Raw genomic sequence first — 22,586 nt, 5'->3', positions numbered from 1 at the left:
TTGCTGATATCAGCAGTGCTGACCGATATATGGAATTTTAAAATATATTGTGTTGTAGCCAATGCTAGCCATCCTCAGAGCAGGCCCGCTTAAATTACTGGACACGAGTAATGTTGGTTCATTCATTTCAACAAGTCTACTCCGAGTACAACTTTGCTGGATGCAAGCCTCTGGATTAGAATGCAGCTAACACATTTATGTAAGCCCAGTCCATTAAAACATAATCTGATTAGAAACACACTCATAAAAATATAGCTCTTTTTTAAAATAAAAAGCTCATGTTGTACACACCTCACCTCTTTTCTGTCTGATGTCAGCCACTATTTTGTCTGCATATGTATTGTTTTAAATATGTTTTTATTACTTTGTCACTTGTTGGTTGCCCCCCTTTGGGTGGAAGGGTAGGACATAAATTTAATAAAGAAACATTTTATTTGGAAACATTAAAAGAAACCACTACTTACTGTCAATATTCAAACAAAAATACAAACAGCAAATGGCATTTCAGAAGGTAGCCATGTGGATTTTGCTTTAGGTTTCCCCAGCCACTCTGGGCAGCTTCCAACAAAACTCTTATGGATTTGCACTAACTTCTTTATTAAAATTAACAAGGAATGCAAAACATGAATTATAATATGCAGAAGATATTAAAAAATGAATTTAGGGAACTGGATAAAGAGGGGGGGAAACTCTGAAATGTTAAAATGATTGGAAAATTAATGAAATGTTTAAATTTGAAAAGTATAAAGTATAAGTAAATAAGTATAAAGTATAAATAAAAACCTTTTTTTGAAAAGGAATGCAAAACACTGCATCTACAGGCAATTAACATTTCAAGGAGTGAAATGCTGTTGCAGTGTCTATAAAGTTGCAAGCTTTTTCTCCAGCAAGGCTTCTCATACATTTAAAAGCTACCTGACAGGCAGAAAAGCTGTGTTGTTTTTTTAATGCAACAGAGACCTGCAGGTATAGGGCAGTATATCAATTCAATAAACAACAACAACTACTGTACTACTTAGGAAACAGCGTTTTCATGCAAGGTGCTCTTTCAAAGCTTCAAGAAACTCACCTGTCCAGTGCCTGCCGAGCCAGCTGCTTCAGTTTTGCCTGGAGAGCGGTTTCTGAAGTTTCATTGGCCTTTAATATGAAAAGGGGGGATTTAAGAAGCCTAACCAGCAATCTACATACAGAAAAACAAAGAGGCCACGGGGTAGCAAATGTCAATTCCTTCCATTTATACTATTCAGATCAACAACACAAATCCTTCTAACAGACAAAAAAAAAACCCTCTCCGCAACACTATTTTGTGTACCTGGCCACACACAATAAAGTGAAGGCACTGGGATGCAGCCAGACAGCTGAAGTTAGAGAAGCAACAGCTTTAAAGAAAAAGACCTATAGTGTAAAAGACCTCAGTCTACCTATTAGATAGGCTTAAGCTAAGCCACTGCTTTTTAGCCTCAGTACTCTGCTAGGGCTGGGCAATATATTGATCAATATATTGAATCAACAAACCGGTTTGAAGTCCATATGGTTATATCAGCTTCATAATTTTTGGCCTGGCTATCCATTGCGAATCATGGTGTGTGGTTACAGGTACAGGTACCTGTGTTGGTCTGCCATAGTCAAAACAAAATAAAAAATTCCTTCCAGTAGCACCTTAAAGACCAACTAAGTTTGTCATTGGTATGAGCTTTTGTGTGCATGCACACTTCTTCTTCTAGACTCTGTGGTTTAACCCGCAGTACCACCTGGGTCCCTCCTTAGTTGAACTGACATCAACAGGGTAAGTTAATCATGACTTAAAATCCCGTTGATTTCAATGGGACTTTGTTGCAACTTTTGGTGCTTCTCTCCAGAAGTCGGAATAGCATTTGAAGACACTGGGGCTCCAGCAATTGAGATAACCACCCCTTCCCCAATTCTCAGCCACCTATTTCTGTTTCTGCAAGATATACTGCAGGGGAGGGGATATGGTACGTGCAGTTTTTTCAAAAGAAAAATAAACCCAAAAATGGGAAATGAGGGATGAGAAATCCAGGTACCACTTTTTAAGCCGGCATCAAGGATTGTGCATCCCCATCATGTTTTCCACCGAAAGCAGCGAGAGGATGGTTTCTGACACATCACATAAATTCACGTGCCACACTGCTTGGAGGCGGAGCCTAAACATAGTCACTAAAATATAAAACCCATGATATTCCCTTCTACGGGGTTGTTTTTGTGTTACACGCAGCAGAGCTGAGGCTCCAAAATAATAATTTCTGAAACTTGATGCGTGCACACACCCTCGTGTGTCGATCGTTTGCAGGAACGGAAGAGTTTCTTGCCGTGACACAATCCCACCAAGTTAAGTTGGTAGCCTAACGTACCGTTTTCAGGCAGAGTTCCACGGCTTCCGTGTACAGCTCTATCGCTTCCTCGCTGTTGCCTTTCTCGTCTTCGTCAAAAGCCTGCGTAACCAGGAAACGGGCCCGCTCCAAGTCCAGCTGCTGCTTCGACTTCAAGGGGTCGACTCTTTGCACTGGAGTAGCAAGAAGAACCATTCGTTTTCCTTAGTTAACCTGATTCATGCTTATAGTTACGGTGGTACCTCGGGTTACAAACACCTCGGGTTACCAACACTTCAGGTTACAGACTCCGCTAACCCGGAAGTAGTACCTCGGGTTAAGAACTTTACCCCAGGATGAGAACAGAAATCGTGTGGCGGCAGTGGGAGGCTCCATTAGCTAAAGTGGTACCTCAGGTTAAGAACGGTTTCAGGTTAAGAACGGACCTCCCAGAACAAATTAAGTTTGTAACCTGAGGTACCGCTGTATTAAGGTACAGGTCAGGTTATGTGCTGTGCTGCTTCCATCAGAACATAGGAAGTTGCCTTCTTCCCTGGGCCCATATAGCATGGTACTGTCTATGGCTCTCCAGGATTTCTGAGAGGGGGATGTTCCCGGTCCTACACTGAGATGCTGGAAATGAACCTGGGACCTCCTGCGAAAAAGATGCTCCACCACTGAGCTGCATCCTTCTCCCCGCTCTGAAAATAGTGGCGTTCATGGACAACACTAGCCCTGCGCAGGAAATGAATGGCTGTACTTTTATGTACACGATGGCTGCCGGGCACCTGTCTGTCTCGAGAGATAATGGAGTGTGCCTTGGGGGGTGGGGGGAGTCAAACCACTGTCATAGCAGCACTGAAGAGACCTCCCTGGGGCACAAGCCTGGTCAGTGTGTATGGAGGTGTTGGGTTATCCAAACGACAAGATATCCCTCTTGGTAGGCCTGGGTGATATATCGATATTCGCCCAGGACCAGTATGAGGAGCAGAGTGCAATGTCGGTTTCACTTGAAAGATCTACATTGGCTCCCAGTACGTTTCCGAGCACAATTCAAAGTGTTGGTGCTGACCTTTAAAGCCCTAAATGGCCTCGGTCCAGTATACCTGAAGGAGCGTCTCCACCTCCATCATTCTGCCCGGACACTGAGGTCCAGCACCGAGGGCCTTCTGGCAGTTCCCTCGTTGCGAGAAGCCAAGTTGCAGGGAACTAGGAAGAGGGCCTTCTCGGTGGTGGCGCCTGCCCTGTGGAATGCCCTCCCAACAGATGTCAAAAAGGAAAACAACTACCAGACTTTTAGGAGACATCTGAAGGCAGCCCTGTTCAGGGAGGCTTTTAATGTTTAATAGATTATTGTGTTTTATTTTTCTGTTGGAAGCCGCCCAGAGTGGCTGGGGAGACCCGGCCAGATGGGCGGGGTATAAATAATAAATTATTATTATTATTATTACTCAGCGGTGTATCTCTGGTGAAACCACCACCGCTCCAGAGTCTCTCTGCTAGCAGCGTCCGCTGGAGGGAGTCAAGAGCTTGCTCCTCCCCCTGCATCTTTAAACTGCCCGACTGAGGTGTCTGCAGCTGCCCTTGCCTCAGCCAAGCAGTTTAAGGAGCCCCCAACCAGCGCTGGCTCCCACAAGCCAGCAGCGGGGTGTGGGCTCTGTGAAACTGTTCAGCTGAGGGGATCGCACTTGCTGCTCCCCACAGCAAGCGGCTAAAGGAGCCCCGGTGCTCTGTCCGCTCGCCCGTGAGCGGCAGGATCGCCGGGGCTGTCTCTGCTGGGGAGGGGGAACCTATTACCCTCCAAACAACCCTATAAGGTAGGCTAAGGTAAGAGTTGGTGACTGGTCCAAGATCACCCAGTGAGCTTCACGGCCAATTGTAACTTCAATCCTGGTCTCCCAGGTCTGCGTCCAACATACGGTCTGATATGGTTTCAGATTGGGATAACATGTGATGAGTTTCCTGCATTGCAAGGGGTTAGACTAGATGACCCTTGGTGTTCCTTCCAACTCTACAATTTCTCGGTTACCTCTAAGTTACTACACTACACTGGGTATAACATCTTTTCTAGAACATGCCTTGTTGATTTCCTAATGAAGAGAGAAAGTTTTTTAGGTTTTGTCTTTACTAACCTGCTGAGTACAGGGCTTGAACTCTTTCCAAATATTCACTTATTTTCTCTGGAATATTTTCCAAGACTGATCCTGCCATTGCAGCATAAATCAAAGACTGCGCAGCTTCCTGAGAAGAGAAAATACAACATCAGTGTTAAAAAATTAAGGCAACCAGAAAGCTTATCTCCCTCAAATATATTATTATTAGATTTCTTCACGGTAAGACCCCAGGGAAACATTAAAGGACAATATTAAAGTCAATTAAAACAAGTTACAATGAAGAGAACAGGATGGATCCTAAAAACATTTCTTTCAGATTTCAAAAGTCAGGGAACGCATAACCTCATTTGCACAAATGCCTTCTCATTCACTCATGAGAATGAATTATTGTTCTCCTCATGCAGGAAAGAAATCCACTACAAAAGCCAAGCAAAGGAAAGGCAGGAGCCTTTCCAGCAAGTTCTACAGCCAAAGTTCGTGAAGACACAAAAGACACAATGTGATCCTAAGCACGTTTGCTGAGAAACTACCGGTAAGTCCCACTGAACTTAGTTGTAACTTTAATTTCACCAACACAGTTTGACTGTAGCCTTTCTCACACTGTGGTGTTTTGCATCATACAAAAGCATGGCTTTCTAGAAAAACTGGAAGAGCTACTTTATTTTTTACTTCCTTTAAACACATTTCATACCCGATCATCATTGTGCAGCCATTTTCAACTAGACTACAAATAAAAACAGTTTCGAAGTCACAGGACAGTTGCTACAAAGCAAGGCAAGTAAGGCACAACCAGCTGACTAAAAATAATCAATATTAGCGCCAGAGCCCACTAAAAGCCTGGGGAAATGAACAGACCTTCAGTTGGTATATAAAGTGCAATAGAGTATGTGCCTGCTGCATCACAGAGGGGAGGAGTTTCCAAACCTAGGGTGCCACCACTGAGAAGGCTCTCCCTCACCTTGCCACACAGCAGGCCTCAGCTGCAGATAGTGCAGCCAGGTGGTAGATCTCCCCAACTGGTAGATCTTCATGAACGGGTAAGTCTATACAGGAGGCATTCTTTCAGGTACTTTTTGAGCACAGGATCCTACCAAATTCCCCCCAGCATGGTAGGTTGATTTCACAAAAGCTATGCAACCACTCCATACATAAAAGGTTTACGAACATGCGTTTTATTTCCCACAAGATCCCCTCGCAAAAATGGAAGTCACTGTATACAAACACCATTTCTGCATATATTTAACAGCAGTGCAAGAATCACTCAATTCACACAAGAGGCCCTTTCGACATCATGGGCTTGTACTCTAGTTACTCGTGCTAACGTTTTGACCAGCAACATCTGGTCAATATTTTAACTATACCTCAGTCAGTAGAGCATGAGATTCTAAATCTCAGGGTCATGTGTTAAACTGAGCCCCACGAGGGGCAGTGGCGGAGCTTCATGTCCGGCACCGGGGGGTGGAGAGCAGGCTGGCACGCATCCCGGGGGCATGGTGTCCAAAGCGGGCAGGGGGGCAGCTGCAATGGCACCCCACTGGGATCGCACTGTCGAGGCGGTGCACTCCCCCGCACTCCTCTTCCTACACCAGTGACGATGGGCAAAGGATTCCTGCAACACAGGGGGTTGGACTAAATGACCATTGGGGTCCGTTCCAGCTCTACAATTCTAATTTTGAGGAGTGGTGGAGCCCATACATGGCACTTGGAAGCTCCCATATTCAATCCACAGCATCTCAGGAAGGAGGACAGGGAAATCCCTCTACCTGAGACCCTGGAGAGCGGCCAAAATTATAGACCTCCACTTTGTATGTCTGAAATAGTTTGGCTCCAGCCAAAGCCAACCAGACATTTCCTGCACATCTAGAGTATCCAGACACTACAAACAATTTTTGTCTTTTTTATTGAACGGAAGCATTTAGCTTATGATCAAAGTTAGTCACAAAAAAATCTAGGCGCATGGAAAAAGGTGGAAGATCATTGGTTATGAAACAACTGTACACTGCGGACAATGTAAAATCATGCATGACTGAAATGAGTTTGCAGAATTATAACCACACCCTCGGTATGGTCTTGACGGTACGTCAAGGTGCATTTTCAAAATATTTGTGGCATTTGATACTTGCAATCTAAGAACAACCAAATTTGACATGTGGTACAAAGCTCGTCCCCTCATCAGAATATTCCCCCCTATTATTATTATTATTATTATTATTATTATTATTATTATTATTATTATTATTGCCCTGACGTGTATGTATTGCTGTACAGGTTGTGTGAAAGGTCATGTATTTCAGCTCTGAGTAGCAAAGCACAAACAAATTAACAAATTCATTTGTAAGGTGTGTGCGTGAAAAATTCCAGAGTGGCCTTCTGGTTGCAATGGAGCTGAGGGGGTGCAAAGTTAAGAAGATTCCTGAAAATACCCATTCAGGGATGCCCAATTTTGGCCTTGCTCAGGGTGCCATCTTACCAAAGATTCAGAGTCCAGAGGATACAACTCTTATCACTCCAGCTAGCACATGCCTGGGGTACCCCATAAACCTACAGAAATGGGGTAGAAAAAGTGGCAGCCTTTTGAGGTACCACACAGCAGCCTCCGTTGCCAGTTTTGGGGTGCACCCATGGTTTTGCACTCAAATTATGCTGAGCTTTGGAGAAGCAAAGAGCTGGGGAAAATTTAGGGTTGCCACCTTTGTCCTGGGAAAATACAAGGGGGGTGCCAACTTGAATAAAATATTGGGGGGCTGGCAAGCCCCACCCCACATAATCGACCACATGACACAGTGCATGCACATCATTTGAATGGCAACACACGTCAACTTTTGGGGGGAACTCCCCCTAAAATATTTTACTGGGAGGGGGCAAAGGGACCTCAGCCCCTAAAAGTTGGTTCCTATGCATGTGAATTTGTAAATCTATCTGTGCTTGGCTACTCAGAGGAGTGTTCAAAACTCCCATTGTTCTAGGCGTATTTTGCGACAGGGAATTTCCTTAGCGCAAGCAGTTTCTGAGCTCTGGGCGCAATACTGAGCCGAAGATTTCAGATTAAAACTGCAAAGCGGAAGGAAAGGAGGACCTTTTCCTGCCTCCCCACTTCCAGCTGCTCTCTGAAGCCTGGAGAAGAGACCCTCTTATGAATATTAGGGGGAGGGGGCAGGGGAAGGACTAGACCTCGTGAAAAACGAACATAATATTTTAGCTGCAGTTCATTCATTTTCAGCTTTGTATTCTTGTTATTAAAAAAACGCGCCTAGGCATTCTGTTGTTGCGCCTGTAACCTAGGTTTATGGTTCCATTTTGCTCCTAGTTTTCATATCTCAGTTTATAACATCGACCTTTCACACACCTTTTCCAACACAGGCATTTGAAGAGGATCCCTAACCTGGCACAGAGACAGAGAGAGAGAAAGGGGAAACCTGAAATACAGAAGAAAACTGTATCAATAAAGGATGTAACATTTTAAATTGAAATACAGGGCAATCCTGTATTATACAGGACAGGTGGCAACATGGGCATAGCCAGGCCTCTTGTTTGGGGGGTGGGCAGGCCTTTTGTCCGGGTGGCAGGCCTTTGTTAGGGGGCTTAAGCCTTCTATTGGGGGGGGGTCAAGCCTTTTGATAGGAGGGGCAGGCGTTTTGTTGGGAGGGGGACAAGCTTTTTTTTAGGGGACAGGCCTTTTTAAAGGGGGAGCTGAACCTCAATTTGCTATGTATTTTTCTTGATTTTTATTGCCCCTCCTGGTTACACCCATGGGTGGCACCCCCATTTCCTTCTCTCTCCCCCCCCCGCGACCCCCCTCCCCCTGGCACCTTGTAGTAAAAGGCCGCTTCGTGGTAGTGGCCCCGCTGGTCCCGCTGCACCGCCAGCTGCGCGAACTTCACCGCCTCCTGCTCCAGCTCCGCCGCTTCCATGGCCAGGTTCGGGCAGACGCCTCAGCGCGCTCCTTTCCGCATTCGCTGACGTCACGGCAGCCCCCTTACGTCTCCACCTATGGCCTCCCGCTCAGGAAGGGACTTCCCGGCAGCCTCTGCGACGGAGGCGTCGACGTCGCGGTGCGCCTGCGCAATGCGGGAGGACGCACCTCCCTCCCCTCCACCTCCCGCTGGAGAGAGATAGGCGCTCAACCTTAGGGACACAGGTGTTCCTGTTGGACTACAACTCCCATCATCCTTTGCCGGAATGGCCGGAGGTCAGGGACGATGGGAGTTGTAGTTCAAGGGAATCTGGGGACTCGAAGGCGGAGAGAGGCTCAAGAGAGTTATCTGTTGGTTGGAGTTGTCACGTGTGATCGAGTTGAGATACCTTTTTTGTAGATGACCTTCCAACCCTATGATTTTGAGATTCTATGGGGAAATCCAGGTTGTTCTTGGGTTTCTTTAAAAAAGTGTACCTGTGATTAACTTTTTATTACACACAACACACACATACACGCACAATTTTTTAATTTTTTTTCTGTTTTACAATTTAGAATACTTACTTAAACATCCTTAAAATGACTCCACTTCTTCTCTTTCCACGGTTCATTTCGCATATAATAAATCCCTGAATATTTTAGGTAAACTAAACCACTCAGTATTCCATTATTACATCAATCAAAACTTATTTACACTGTTGAATTTATCCTTAATGCTGCCAACGTTTTCAAGTGTACACAATTCCCCCCCCCATATTCAACAAACATTTCCCAATCTTCTCTAAAAGTGTATTCTTGTTCTCTTATTCTATATGTTAAGTCCGCGAGCTGTGCACATTCCAACAACTTATTACGTTTTTACTGTATATCCGTTGTAAGCTGTCCAGAATAGCTGGGGAAGCCCAGCCAGATGGGCGGGGTATAAATAATAAAACAAAAACAATTATTATTATTATTATTATTATTATTATTATTATTATTAAGCAGGGCGACCATCTGTGAGCACAATGTAGCCTCAGAGGCAAGAGTTTGTGGTGTTTCTGACTTTTGTGTGAAATCCTATGTCTGTCTGACTGTTATTAAAAAATATAATAAAATGTCAATAATTCCCATACTGGGGAGCATGGCTTGGAAGGAGTGGCTTACTGCAGCCATTCAATAGGATCTGCTCTCAATATTGCACGTTAGAGAAGGAGTCGAGCAGGCTGGTTTAGATTTTCAGCGCCAAGTCATGCAATGCAGCTCTTCTGTTGAATATTATTTAAATAAGCTTCCCAAACTCAGCACTCAACTGTAGGCAAAAGTCCTGTTTCCGTTGATAAACTTGCATGCTCTCATCAATGCCGCAATTTTTTTCCACGCAAAAGTGACACAAAAGGAGTAACTTTTGTTCCCACAGAACAAAAGTTACTCATTTTGTTCTGTGGGAAGTTGCTACCCACAGTCCCGCTAAAATCCTGTCTGTCTATTTTGTTCATTATCCTCTTCACTTCTGCCTCAGGGAGATGGAAAGCGGCGGACAACGGGAATCCGGAAGTCGGTTGCTATGTGTGACTGGAACGTTATAACTCTATATGCCCCAAAGAAGGAGAAACGTTACACCTCTCTGCTCCCGGAGCTCCTTTCCTGGACGCCTGCGCAGTCAGCAAAAGTGAAGTTCATCCGCCCGGAGTTCGCGTAGTATGGCAGCTCATGCTTGTTGCGGAATTCTGAAGGGAAAAGCGCGTGTCTCGTTGCTGGTCTCTGTTTTTTTCAGTGTGTAGTACCGGAGGTGCTCTAGTCAAGTACGCAAAACCGCTTACAATCAGTAGTTTATTTATTCATTCATTTTTATTATTATTTTTAATATTTTTTGGGAATAACTTTTTATTGAGTTTTGTAAACAAGAATAATCCTATACAAATAAGTATACCAAGTTTTCTCATGTCATTTGCATATCACAAAATAGCATAATAAATGTGGAGTAATATCTACAACTTACAGTATGGTTCATTATTAGTGTTCAATGTATTTTTATTTATGAACTAGCTGTACCCGGCCATGCATTGCTGTGGCTTCCATTGAAAGCAGAGAGTACCCCTCTCCCCCCACCTTCAGAGTCCTGCTTCATTTTGCAGACAATCATCCCCCCCCAAAGACTCCCCCACCCATGTCGTGTTTTTGAAAATTCCCCCAGCCCACCCACCCCCAACATAAGCGGTGGGCAAACCCCGCCCCGCCCCATTCCTCTTCTGCAAAGGCACGCCCCTCCTCCACTCAGCACCCCCTTTTTCCAGGGCAGCCGCATGACGTCACGACACCCCTATCTCTGGTCCCGCTGATGTGTGACATCATCTTCCTCCCGAGTGATGTCATCCAGCACCCTGACCCCACCTCTCCCCCTCGCATACCCCATGCGTATCTTGGCGACGGCCTGGCCGTTTCCCCCGGCGGGTCCCATCACCCAAGGGGGTAGGCGGGCCAGCTGCAGTTGCTTTTCCAAGGCGGACATGGGGAGGGTGGTGGGAAGAGGCGAGGCAGTGGCGGTGAAGGGGCAGGATCTGACCCCCGCCCTCCCAGAAGGAGCCGCAGACCAGCCGCTCCCAGCAGCCTCTGCACGCTTGCGTCGGAAGGACGAGACCTCGTGCCCCAAATCATCCTGGGAGTAAAGTATTTAGTACAGCGTGTGTTGCTTTGACGTCCAGCAGATGGCGCTGTTTTTCAAAAATACATGTTTTTACCTGTCACAGGTGTAACATCTATATAATCTAATTATATAAAAACACTCCCATATTCGAATGCAACGTTGTGTCAAAATTTCAAAGCAATCGGTGAAGAACTTTTGGAGATTTGTGACTTTGAACAAATGAACATTTACATTTTTATTTATATAGATGAATGAATGAAATAATGCATAAGTCTATATAAATATAGTCTTGAACGTCTATCAGGATTCCTGACATTTCCCCAAGTTGGGTGTGCAGACGGAGAGGAGATCTGATAGCCATCTTCAAATATCTCAAGGGCTGTCACAGGGAAGATGGAGCAAGCTTGTTTTCTCCTGCTCTGGAGGGTAGGGCCCGAACCAATGGCTTCAAGTTCCAAGAAAGGAGATTCCAACTACCAGTAAATTCCAGGAAGAAATTTCTTACAGCGAGGGCTGTTCAAGAGTGGAACAGATTTTCTCCTTCACCTGAGGTTTTAAAGCAGAGGTTGGATGGTCATGTGTCAGGGATGCTTTAGTTGTGATTCTTGCATTGCAGAGGGTTGGACTAGATCAGGCATCCCCAAACTGCGGCCCTCCAGATGTTTTGGCCTACAACTCCCATGATCCCTAGCTAACAGGACCAGTGATTGGGGAAGATGGGAATTGTAGTCCAAAACATCTGGAGGGCCGAAGTTTGGGGATGCCTGGACTAGATCATAGAATCTCAGTATTATAGAGCTGGAAGGGACCCTGAGTCATCTAGTCCACCCCCTGCAATGCAGGAATATATAGCAGTCCCATATAGGAATTGAACCTGCAACCTTGGCATTATCAGCACCACACTCTAGTCAGCTGAGCTATCTGGGACATCCCAGATGACCCTCCAGGCCCCTTTCTCACTCTCCAGTTCTATGATTCTGTGACTATTTCCCCCTATGCAGTCTGATTTCGGGAAGAGAGTAGACAATGAGCCAAGCAGCCTTCTAGTGACCCTAAACATGCTGTGTAGAAGTCAGCTTTGCTTATTGAGATGCAACCTCTTCATCTCCATTATATTTAGAACCAGAATATCCACAGCAAGTAATCCACTAGCCGGTGGTGTTCTTTCATTATGGATATTGAACTTGTTTATTACCACTACCGGTAAATATAAGCCTCTTTTGAAAAGTGTCAGCTTAAAGGCTATCTGTGTTGCGTGGGGAGGGAAAGAGAAGCCTCGTTACTTTCCAAAACATTATTGTACTATATGGGGTGCTGAGAAAAGAATACTGGTGTTTAATAATGACTGCCACAGGGGCCGGATAAAACCGGCTGAGGGGCTGGCTGGATTAGGCCCCCAAAACAGACTTTGGACATGCCTGACATAGAGATTTAGCTGCCATTTGCTAAAATGTAAAGACCAGAAAATATGAGTTTGTAGCGAGCAGGGAAAGCCAGAATCTGTTCTATTTTTGCTATACTATGGCTAGTTTCAATCTAGCTACTCTTGTGGCCACTGGACAATTGGACTCTCTCCACTACTTAGTAAAAAAAACAACCTACAGCACCATTACCCTATATAGACGTGAAATGGAAATTAGGGTAGCAGAGTGTATTTTTATATATATTAAGAAGTCTTTTGGCGCATGTTCTTTTTGAGTGTGTTTTGAATACGTGCTGCGTGTCCATAAACAGTTTGGATTTCCAGAGATCTGGTAGTTGGCAAATCAAACGAGAATCCTCAAACCCCGGTTGTTGTTTCCACTACTCAAAGGCTTCCACTACTCAGAGCAGCTGTCTGAGGAACTGGTTCCAACACGGCATCATTCCTTGAGAATGAGGAAGATGGAAAAGATTGCTTATCCTGAAGGGAAACGTTGCAAAGCTGCAAGCTGGTCTTTGCAAGCTTCTCTGGAAAAGCTACTGTTTATGTAGGATAGCCAAATGTCTGCTGTTCCCAAGCTAGAGTCACTGGACTATTCAAACGTACTTAAATTTATAGCTAGGAACATGGAGTAGGTCAGTTTTAACCAGACTTGGGATAGACTTTGGAAGAAGATTGTTCACACTTGGAGTTTCTCCTAAAGCTCAGATTTTAGCTTTGGTCCCCTCATTGTATCCATTGCATCCTCCGTAGGTAGGAGGACCAACAATTGTTGTGATCCCGGCTGGATTTTCTTTTAAACCGGTATCTGCAAGGGGCTTTCCACAATGGGTGGAATTTCCGTGGTTACAAAAGGTTGCAGATGTTCATTCCACAATCGCAATCTGGTTTAGCCCTCCATACAAATACTCCCACCATTTTGGCTGCTAGGACCGTTGCATCGCTGTTCATTTCCTCCAGCTTCTTTGGGCCGGCTCACTCATGAGACAAGATGAGGCAACCGCCTCGGGCAACATGATCCACAAGGGCAGCAGATTCCACCTTCTGCCATCTATGGCCTCGAGCATTGTTCGCCCAAGCTAGTCATAAGTAAGTCCCATTGAAGCAAATGGGAAAAAGCTACTTGGCAGTAATTCAAGATCTAGCAGTGTCAACGAGACTGTAGCTGGACTGGAGCCCCAGCTGTGTGGCGCAGAAGTCCTCTTGCTATACATTTTTCACACTGCTGTTTAAAGTATCTGCATCCTCTCTGAAGTGGAGCAAAAAGGCTAATGTCCTGTTTAAACCACAAGGAGCACCGACAGTTTATATATTACATTAGCTAAACTAACACAGGATGAGACATAAGTAAATACAGGAAGGGCAATTCTGCTGTGGTTACACAGTCAAATGAGACCAATATGTCAGCGTTAGCCAGCTTTACTGTCCTAAACTTCCCCCGTCTAACCTGTGGCAAAAGTATATTCTTTGTTCTAAGTTCATTGCAACTTTCCTCAAGAAACAACTTGGAGGGAGATATTATATATATATATATATATATATATGTAGAGAGAGAGAGAGAGATAGTTTTTTATAATTTTCATTTTTAACAAATAAACATTTCAATAACAACAGCAAAAATTAAAACAATTCTTACCTATCAAACCTCAACTTCGCTCCCCCTCTTTCAGCGGTTCCATGAATTTACCCTCTTCTTTTCTTCTTCTGCATATCCCAGTTAACTCTATTTATTCTTTTCCCCATCTGTTTCATATATGTTTTAGAAACTGCAAGTTTTTACAATAGTCCTGCTAATGTCTTAATTTGTTTACAATTTGTTTGCAAATACTCAATAAACTATTTCCATCCCTTCATAAAAAGTTTGTTGTTTGATTTCTTCTTCTTCCGGTAAGTTTCACCATTTCTGCATCATCCATTAATTTCTGTAGCCATTCTTCTTTCACCAGCACTCCTTCTTTCCATTTTTGGGCAAATGTCATTCTTGTGGCAGTGGTTGCATACATCAAAACTCTGATCCCATAATTCCCCAAAGAAAAGCTTTTGGGTTTTGTTTTGTTTTTACAAATGTTATCTTAAACATCTTTCTCAATTCATTATATATCATTTTCCCAGTAACCTTATTACAAGACCACCACTTATGCAGAAAGGTACTTTCTTCCCCTTTGCATTTCCAACACGTATTCGATTTTGATTCATACATTTTTGCCAATCTGCTTGGTGTTAGATACCATCTGGAGGGAAATAATTTTAATTAAGATTAATTAGCAATAGGAGTGGGCAGGATGGTGCTTCTTAAACAACAACAACAACAACAACAACGATTATACCCTGCCCATCTGGCTGGGTTTCCCCTATGAAAACTAATAAAATACTACCTTTTTAAAAGAGGATTGAACATATTTTCCTGACCTTCCCAGTATTGCTAAATACTTTATCTAAAGAACATACAGCCTCTTCTTAAGCGGAAAACTTTAACACAGTGTTAGGCAATACTTCCATCTCTTATTTTTCTGCTAAAGTGATGCACTCACGTTTAGGATGGACTTTCCACTTTGACTCTCCCATCATTGCTGTCGATGTGGCGTTCTGGGAGGAATGAGGTGGTGACAAGGTTGGTGTGGTGCAAACACAAGCTCCAGATCGGTTCTGCTGGTATGTCTGCACCACGCTGGCCTTGCCTCTGCCTCGCCCCTCCTAGTATGCCATAGTGACGGCAGTGGAAGGAGGTTAAATAGGCAGCACTGCTCTGAACCACCAACCACTACAGGCACAGGAAGAAAGCATTCCCCCACATCTAACTGTTCTATGTTTTGGACCTGGATCAGCACCCCTGTTGTTTTTTAAACACTTAAAATAAACACAAACACAATTTAATGTTTCATCTAGACTGACAGTGGAGAACCGCAAGACAGTGGGGAACCGCAATGCAGTTTTGGGGAAGCCACACCCGCCTGTCAATCACCTGACATCATGTGGCATCAGGCATGGGATAGGGAAAGCTATGCTGCAAGGGAAAAGTTAGGGGAGCATAGCTCTCCCTATCCCATGCCTGATGGAACGAAGACAAATTCCCGACCAGAGAAGAATGGCAGATTAAATTGATGGATTAAGCCAGGAGTCAGCAAACTTTTTCAGCAGGGGGGCTGGTCCACTGTCCCTCAGACCTTGTGGGGGGCCGGACTATATATTTTTTAAAAAATATGAACGAATTCCTATGCCCCACAAATAACCCAGAGATGCATTTTAAATAAAAGGACACATTCTGCTCATGTAAAAACACCAGGCAGGCCCCACAAATAACCCAGAGATGCATTTTAAATAAAAGGACACATTCTGCTCATGTAAAAACACCGGGCAGGCCCCACAAATAACCCAGAGATGCATTTTAAATAAAAGGACACATTCTACTCATGTAAAAACATGCTGATTCCCGGACTGTCCACGGGCCGGATTTAGAAGGCAATTGGGCCGCATCCGGCCCCCGGGCCTTAGTTTAGGGGCCCCTGGATTAAGCCAACTCTCTCCCTAGAGAGTTCACAGCTGTTATGTTAACTGGTGTGTACGTTCCACCAGATGCCAATGCCAACTTAGCTATGAGGTCTCTGCAGAGCTTTATCAGCAGCCAGCAAGACAAGTATCCGGAAGCTGTGCACATCATTGCTGGGGATTTCAACCATTGCCATAGCTGCCAAGTACCCCGTTTTCCCCGGGAAACCCCCTGTTTTTACTTACCTTTTCCCGGTGGTCCCCCGTATCACTTTGTCTCCCGTTTTTCTCCGTCATTTTCTCCTGCCAGCGGCCATTTTTTCCTTTCTGATTTGCCCTTCTATGGAAACCAAAAATGGCCGCCGCCGGCTTCAAAAGTCGCATCTATGCATGTCCGGAAGTGCATAGATGTGACTTCCGGTGTCGGCGGCGGCCATTTTTGGTGCCCATAGATGGGCGGAGCGACACCGGAAGTTGTGTCGATGCACTTCCTGACATGCGTACAAGCGACTTTTGAGGCCGCCGCCGGCCATTTTTGGTGCCCATAGAAGGGCAAAGTGACACCGGAGGTTACGTCGACGCAACTTCCGGTGTCACACGGCTGCCGGTCCCGGATTCTGCAGTCCGGGACTTGGATGGTAAGACCATTGCTAAACTTAAGACTGTGCACCCAATGTTCTATCAGCATGTTAAATGTGACTTGTTGAAGATTTTAGTAAAGACCTTCGCCAATTGATCTCACAGCCCCTCAACACCCTTCCTGTGATACCATCAGGTCCAGCAGCCTTCCTCGGATTCGCCATCCTCAATACCTGTCTCACCTCATGCTCCTTTACAGTGGATGTGTGGCTGAAAATGTGTGTTTTTTTGTTTGTTTCTTGTTTTTGTTTTTATGGGATAGCATCTAATTTCATTGTAATTACACAATGACAATAAAGAAATCTAATCTAATCTAAAATGGCAAAAAGGATTGAAGCAGAAATCAGGAAGACCAAAATTCTAATAAGGAATGGGGGAAATTTATAATTTATCTTAAAGAAAACATTGTAAACAGCTAAAACCATTAGTGGGATTGGAATAACACTTGTAGTTTAATGCAGAATTTGGGATATGATAGAGGTGTAAAAGATATGGATTATTATAAAAGATGCAGGAGGAATTGGTTAACAAAAGGACCCACAAAGGGGAGGAGGGAAGTTCAGGAGATTATTTGGAATATTGTTTTTATGTTGGTTGTTGGCTAATTGATTGTAAAACTTTAAACTGAAAAACTAATTGATTGTAAAACTTTAAACTGAAAAACTAATTGATTGTAAAACTTTAAACTGAAAAACTAATTGATTGTAAAACTTTAAACTAAAAGCCAGGTCGATGATGAATAAGACCACCGCCATTCACGACCTGATTGTGGATGGAGGATTTGACCTGGCATGTGTGACAGAGACCTGGTTGGATGAAGCCGATGGGCCCGTTCTTGGCGCTGCTTGCCCACCAGGTTTCTCTTATGCACAGCAACCCAGGCCATCTGGGCGGGGAGGGGGGGTTGCAGTGATTTTTAGGAAGTCATTAGTTTGCACCAGGCATCCTATTGGTAAGACTGAGTTTTCTGAGTGCATGTTCTGGAAGTTGGGCAATAGGGGCAGTACAGGATTCCTTTTGGTGTACCGACCTCCCCGCTGCACCAAGGATTCCCTGCCCGAGCTGCTTCAGGTCGTGTCGGATGTGCTCCTGGAGACACCTAGCTTGGTTGTCTTAGGGAATTTTAACATCCATGCCGACACGACCTTACAAGGAGCTGCTCGGGACTTCGTGGAAAGCATGGCCACCATGGGGCTGTCCCTGAATAAGTCTGGCCCAACTCATAGCCACGGACATGCCTTGGACTTGGTGTTTACCTCTATGGATGTTGGTGATCTGACATTAAGTAAAAGCGAAACAAAAGAAGTGCCATGGTCAGATCACTTTCTGGTGCAACTGGACTTCTCCGCAACCCTTCCCCTCTGCAGGGGGGTGGGACCGATTCGGATGGTCCACCCCCGCTACTTAATGGATCCAATTGGCTTCCAGAGAGTGGTAGGGGATGTTTTATCCCATGTCGATGGCCTTTCAGCTGATTCCCTGGTGGCCCGCTGGAATGCGGAGTTAACCAGCGCTATTGACTGTCTGGCTCCGAAGCGCCCTCTCAGATTGCATGGAGCCCGGACAGCCCCGTGGTTTTCCCCGGCGCTGAGGGCGATGAAACAGTCGTTGAGACGGCTAGAGCGCCGGTGGCGAAAAACTCATTTTGAATCAGACCGGACACGGGCTAGAGCTCAACTTCGAGCCTACCAAGTGGCAATGGCGACGGCGAAGAGGACCTTCTTCACCGTCTCCATCGCATCTGCAGAAAACAGCAGCAGGAGACTCTTCCAGGTGGTTCGCAATTTAGCGGAACCACCTGCTCCATCCGGGCCCAGTACGGGCCACATGATCTCCTGCAATGATTTTGCAAAGTTTTTTGCAGATAAAGTCGCTCAGATTCGGGAAGAGGTAGACTCCACCATGGGAGCAGGGCCGGGGCGGGGGAGTGCTAGAGTCCTGTCTAGTCAAGTTTTGTGGGATCAATTTCAATCTGTTACCTCCGAGGATGTGGACAGGCTGCTTAGACGAGTGAAACCAACCACCTGTCTCCTTGATCCTTGCCCATCCTGGCTTATAAAAGCTAGCCAGGAAGGGCTGGGCGATGGGCTTCGCGGGTTGGTAAATGCTTCTCTCCATGAGGGAGCCTTCCCAGACCCGCTGAAAGAGGCGGTTATTAAACCGCTTCTTAAAAAACCATCTTTAGATCCGGCCAATATGGCCAACTATCGCCCAGTCTCAAATCTTCCATTCTTGGGCAAGGTGATTGAGCGAGTGGTTGCGGAACAACTCCAGGCACGCCTGGAAGAAGCAGACCATTTGGATCCCTTCCAGTCAGGATTCAGGCCTCATCATGGGACTGAAACTGCCTTGATCGCACTGGTCGATGATCTCCGGCGGGCTAGGGACAAAGGTAAGAGCTGTTTCCTTGTTCTGCTGGATCTCTCAGCGGCTTTTGACACCATCGACCATAACATCCTTCTGGACCGTCTAGAGGGCTTGGGAGCTGGGGGCACTGTCATGCAGTGGTTCCGCTCCTTCCTCCTGGGCCATGTTCAGAAAGTGGTGGTGGGGGATGAGTGTTCAGACCCCTGGGCTCTCACTTGTGGGGTGCCTCCTCAGGGTTCTGTCCTCTCCCCCATGCTTTTTAACATCTATATGCAGCCACTGGGAGAGATCATCAGGGGGTTTGGGCTGGGTGTCCATCAGTATGCTGGTGATACCCAGCTCTACCTCTCTTTTAAATCAGAACCAGTGAAGGCGGTGAAGGTCCTGTGTGAGTGCTTGGAGGCGGTTGGAGGATGGATGGCGGCTAACAGATTGAGATTGAATCCTGACAAGACAGAAGTACTGTTTGTGGGGGACAGGAGGCGGGCGGGTGTGGAAGACTCCCTGGTCCTGAATGGGGTAACTGTGCCCCTGAAAGACCAGGTGCGCAGCCTGGGAGTCATTTTAGACTCACAGCTGTCCATGGAGGCACAGGTCAACTCTGTGTCCAGGGCAGCTGTTTATCAGCTCCATCTGGTACACAGGCTGAGTCCCTACCTGCCCACTGACTGTCTCTCCAGAGTGGTGCATGCTCTGGTTATCTCTCGCTTGGACTACTGCAATGCGCTCTACGTGGGGCTACCTTTGAAGGTGACCCGGAAACTACAACAAATCCAGAATGCGGCAGCTAGACTGGTGACTGGGAGCGGCCGCCGAGACCACATAACACCGGTCCTAAAAGACCTACATTGGCTCCCAGTACGTTTCCGAGCACAATTCAAAGTGTTGGAGCTGACCTTTAAAGCCCTAAACGGCCTCGGTCCGGTATACCTGAAGGAGCGTCTCCACCCCCATCGTTCTGCCCGGACACTGAGGTCCAGCTCCGAGGGCCTTCTGGCGGTTCCCTCGCTATGAGAAGCCAGGTTACAGGGAACCAGGCAGAGGGCCTTCTCGGTAGTGGCACCCACCCTGTGGAATGCCCTCCCACTAGAGGTCAAAGAGAACAACAATTACCAGACCTTTAGAAGGCATCTCAAGGCAGCCCTGTTTAGGGAAGCTTTTAATGTTTGATGGATTTCTGTATTTTAGAATTTCTGATTTTTTGGAAGCCGCCCAGAGTGGCTGGGGGAACCCGGCCAGATGGGCGGGGTATAAATAAATTATTATTATTATTATTATTATTATTATTATTATTATTATTATTAAACTTTAAACTGAAAAACTAATTGATTGTAAAACTTTAAACTGAAAAACTAAATAATTAAATAAATAATTAAAAAACAAAACAAAGGAACAATCAGGAGCAATTGACAGAAGGTCAATTGAACTGGAATCTGGCCTTGGGGCTAATATAGGTTCTCTGATCTAGACCCTTAGATACCGTGTTTCTCATATTATAAGACATGTCTTATATTTATTTTTTCCTCAAAAAAACACACTATGGCTTATTTTCAAGGGATGTCTTATTTTTTTCCTCCTCCTCCTGCTGCGGCCGGCATTGTTGCTGCGCCTATCACTATGTCTTATTTTCGGGGTATGGCTTATATTCCTTGAATGCTTAAAAATCCTGCTATGGCTTATTTTATGTGTATGTCTTAAAATATGAGAAACAGGGTAGCAAATGGTCATCCAGGGACACAGTTTAGGAAATTTCTATGCCTACCTAGTATAAATCCAAGGGACCTCTTTTTATTTCACCCAGACTGCATTCTCTTTTTCTCTCTTGAAGGACCAGAGCAGTTGAATAGTTGTGTAGCCAGAATGTCCACGTCCTTTTTCACTTTTCTTGCTTGGTTATGATGGTCACAAGTTGCCTCTGCATCCCATGTTCTTTCTTTGATCTTAATTTTTCAGTGAGCTTTAATAAATGGCAGGTGCCTTCCGCCAAGTTTCCCCTTCTTGAGGCACACAAGGAAACCTTTAAAGAAAATACAAGTCAATTAACACATCAAACGGTGTAATCGCAATTCGTTATGAACAACCGCTTTGATCTTCTTTTGTTTACTATGTTGCTTCCAGATTTCAAAGTATGCTCCGTATAAGTTCGCTAAATCCACAAATCATGCACCCTTTCCAGCCTTTGTTGTTGTTGATCTTAACTAGATAACGCATTTACTTGGAAAGTTCTGAAACATAGAAAGGCAGCTTAAAGCAACTTCCAAAGGGAGTCTTGTGGCACTTGAAAGACATTGGGCAGATACGCCTGGGTCCTGGTGGTCCTAAAGAGCTAGAAATCCACAGAACCCCACACCTGTCTTTTACTTCAGAGGAGCTATGGTGAGTCCCTTGTTAAGTACATGCATAGTAATTTCTTATAAATATTATAGAACACTGGTGGTAGGATGTGGTACGGTACATGAAAAGCCCCTTTTATTGATTCAGAAATCCTTGGTAAGACCATATCTACATAGACTTTTAAAGCGGCGCTCCTACACACACTTACTTGGGAGTAACCCCCCTTAAACACAGCAGAACATTTCCAAGGAAATATCTATAGGCTTGTGCTGTTAATGAGCCATACTGTATTGAAAAGCCTTGATCTAATTCAGCATACCTTACCACCCCCCCATCTTGCTGGCCAGTAACAACAACAACAACAACAACAACAACAAGAAGAAGAAGAAGAACAACAAATTTTATTTTATTTAGAGGATGCTTAACAGTTAACAAAGGGGGGGGGCAAAGAAAAACTTGATGATTTTATTTATTTATTGAATTTTTATACCACCCTATACCTGCAGGTCTCAGGCCAGTTTTAGAATAAAATCAAAATATAATACCACAAAATCCATAATCAAAATAAAAACAACAACAGCCCAATAACCCCCTCCCCTCCACAAAAGAGCCACATTTTAAAAGGGCATAGGGTGTCAATCAAATCAACCAAAGACCTGGATTAAAAAGGAATGTTTCTGCCTGATGCCTAAAGGTGTATAAGGAAGGTGCCAAGCGAACTTCCCTGGGGAGAGCATTCGATAGATGGGGAGCCACTGCAGAGAAGGCCTCTTCTCGTGTTGCCACCCTCCGGACCTCTCGAGGAGGAGGCACACAAAGAAGGGCCTCAGAAGATGATCTCAGGGTCCGGGTAGGTTCATATGGAAAGAGGCGGTCCTTGAGGTATTGCGGTCCCGAGCCGTTTAAGGCTTTATAGGTCAAAACCAGTACTTCGAATTGGGCCCGGAAATTAATTGGTAGCCAGTGCAGTTGGACCAGGATCGGTGTAATATGCTTAAACCGTCTTGCTCCGGTGAGCAACCCGGCCGCTGAATTCTGCACTAGCTGAAGTTTTCGAACCATCTTCGGAGGCAGCCCTGCATATAACGCATTGTAGGAATCTAACCTTGAGGTTACCAGAGCATAGACAACTGTGGTTAGACTATCTTTGTCCAGATAGGGGCATAGCTGGGCCACCAGCAGAAGCTGATGGAAGGCACTCTGGGCCACTGAGGCCACCTGAGCTTTGAGTGACAGCAAAGGATCCAGGAGTACCCTCAAGCTACGAACCTGCTCCTTCAGAGGAAGTGTAGCCCCATCAAGAGCAGGCAATCTCCTACCCATCCGGTCTAGGGAACCATCCACTAACAGAGTC

At 45.2% G+C, this 22,586-nt stretch overlaps 1 protein-coding gene across 4 annotated transcripts in view; it reads right to left on the bottom strand.

Moving 5' to 3' along the window:
• The window catches only part of CAPN7 (calpain 7), a 41,862-nt gene extending 33,382 nt beyond the window's left edge, over nt 1-8,480 (bottom strand). For 2 of the 4 annotated variants that reach the window (XM_035128810.2, XM_060280645.1), the window contains exons 1-4: nt 8,254-8,480; nt 4,463-4,571; nt 2,373-2,524; nt 1,070-1,137 (exon numbers count right to left, since the gene is read on the bottom strand). In XM_035128810.2, coding sequence (XP_034984701.2) covers nt 1,070-1,137; nt 2,373-2,524; nt 4,463-4,571; nt 8,254-8,355 — 431 coding nt within the window. In that variant the 5' untranslated portion in view covers nt 8,356-8,480. Of the gene's footprint in view, nt 1-1,069; nt 1,138-2,372; nt 2,525-4,462; nt 4,572-7,790; nt 7,861-8,253 lie in introns of all 4 variants that reach the window. The other 2 variants (XM_035128807.2, XM_035128805.2) reach the window with 2 other exon arrangements.
• Nucleotides 8,481-22,586: the final 14,106 nt, after the last annotated feature.

The sequence above is a fragment of the Zootoca vivipara genome, chromosome 12, assembly GCF_963506605.1.
Source record: "Zootoca vivipara chromosome 12, rZooViv1.1, whole genome shotgun sequence".
In the NCBI taxonomy this organism is placed as follows: domain Eukaryota; kingdom Metazoa; phylum Chordata; class Lepidosauria; order Squamata; family Lacertidae; genus Zootoca; species Zootoca vivipara.
The sequence above is the reverse complement of the archived record's forward strand: the minus strand, read 5'-3'. Positions and strand labels throughout refer to the sequence as shown.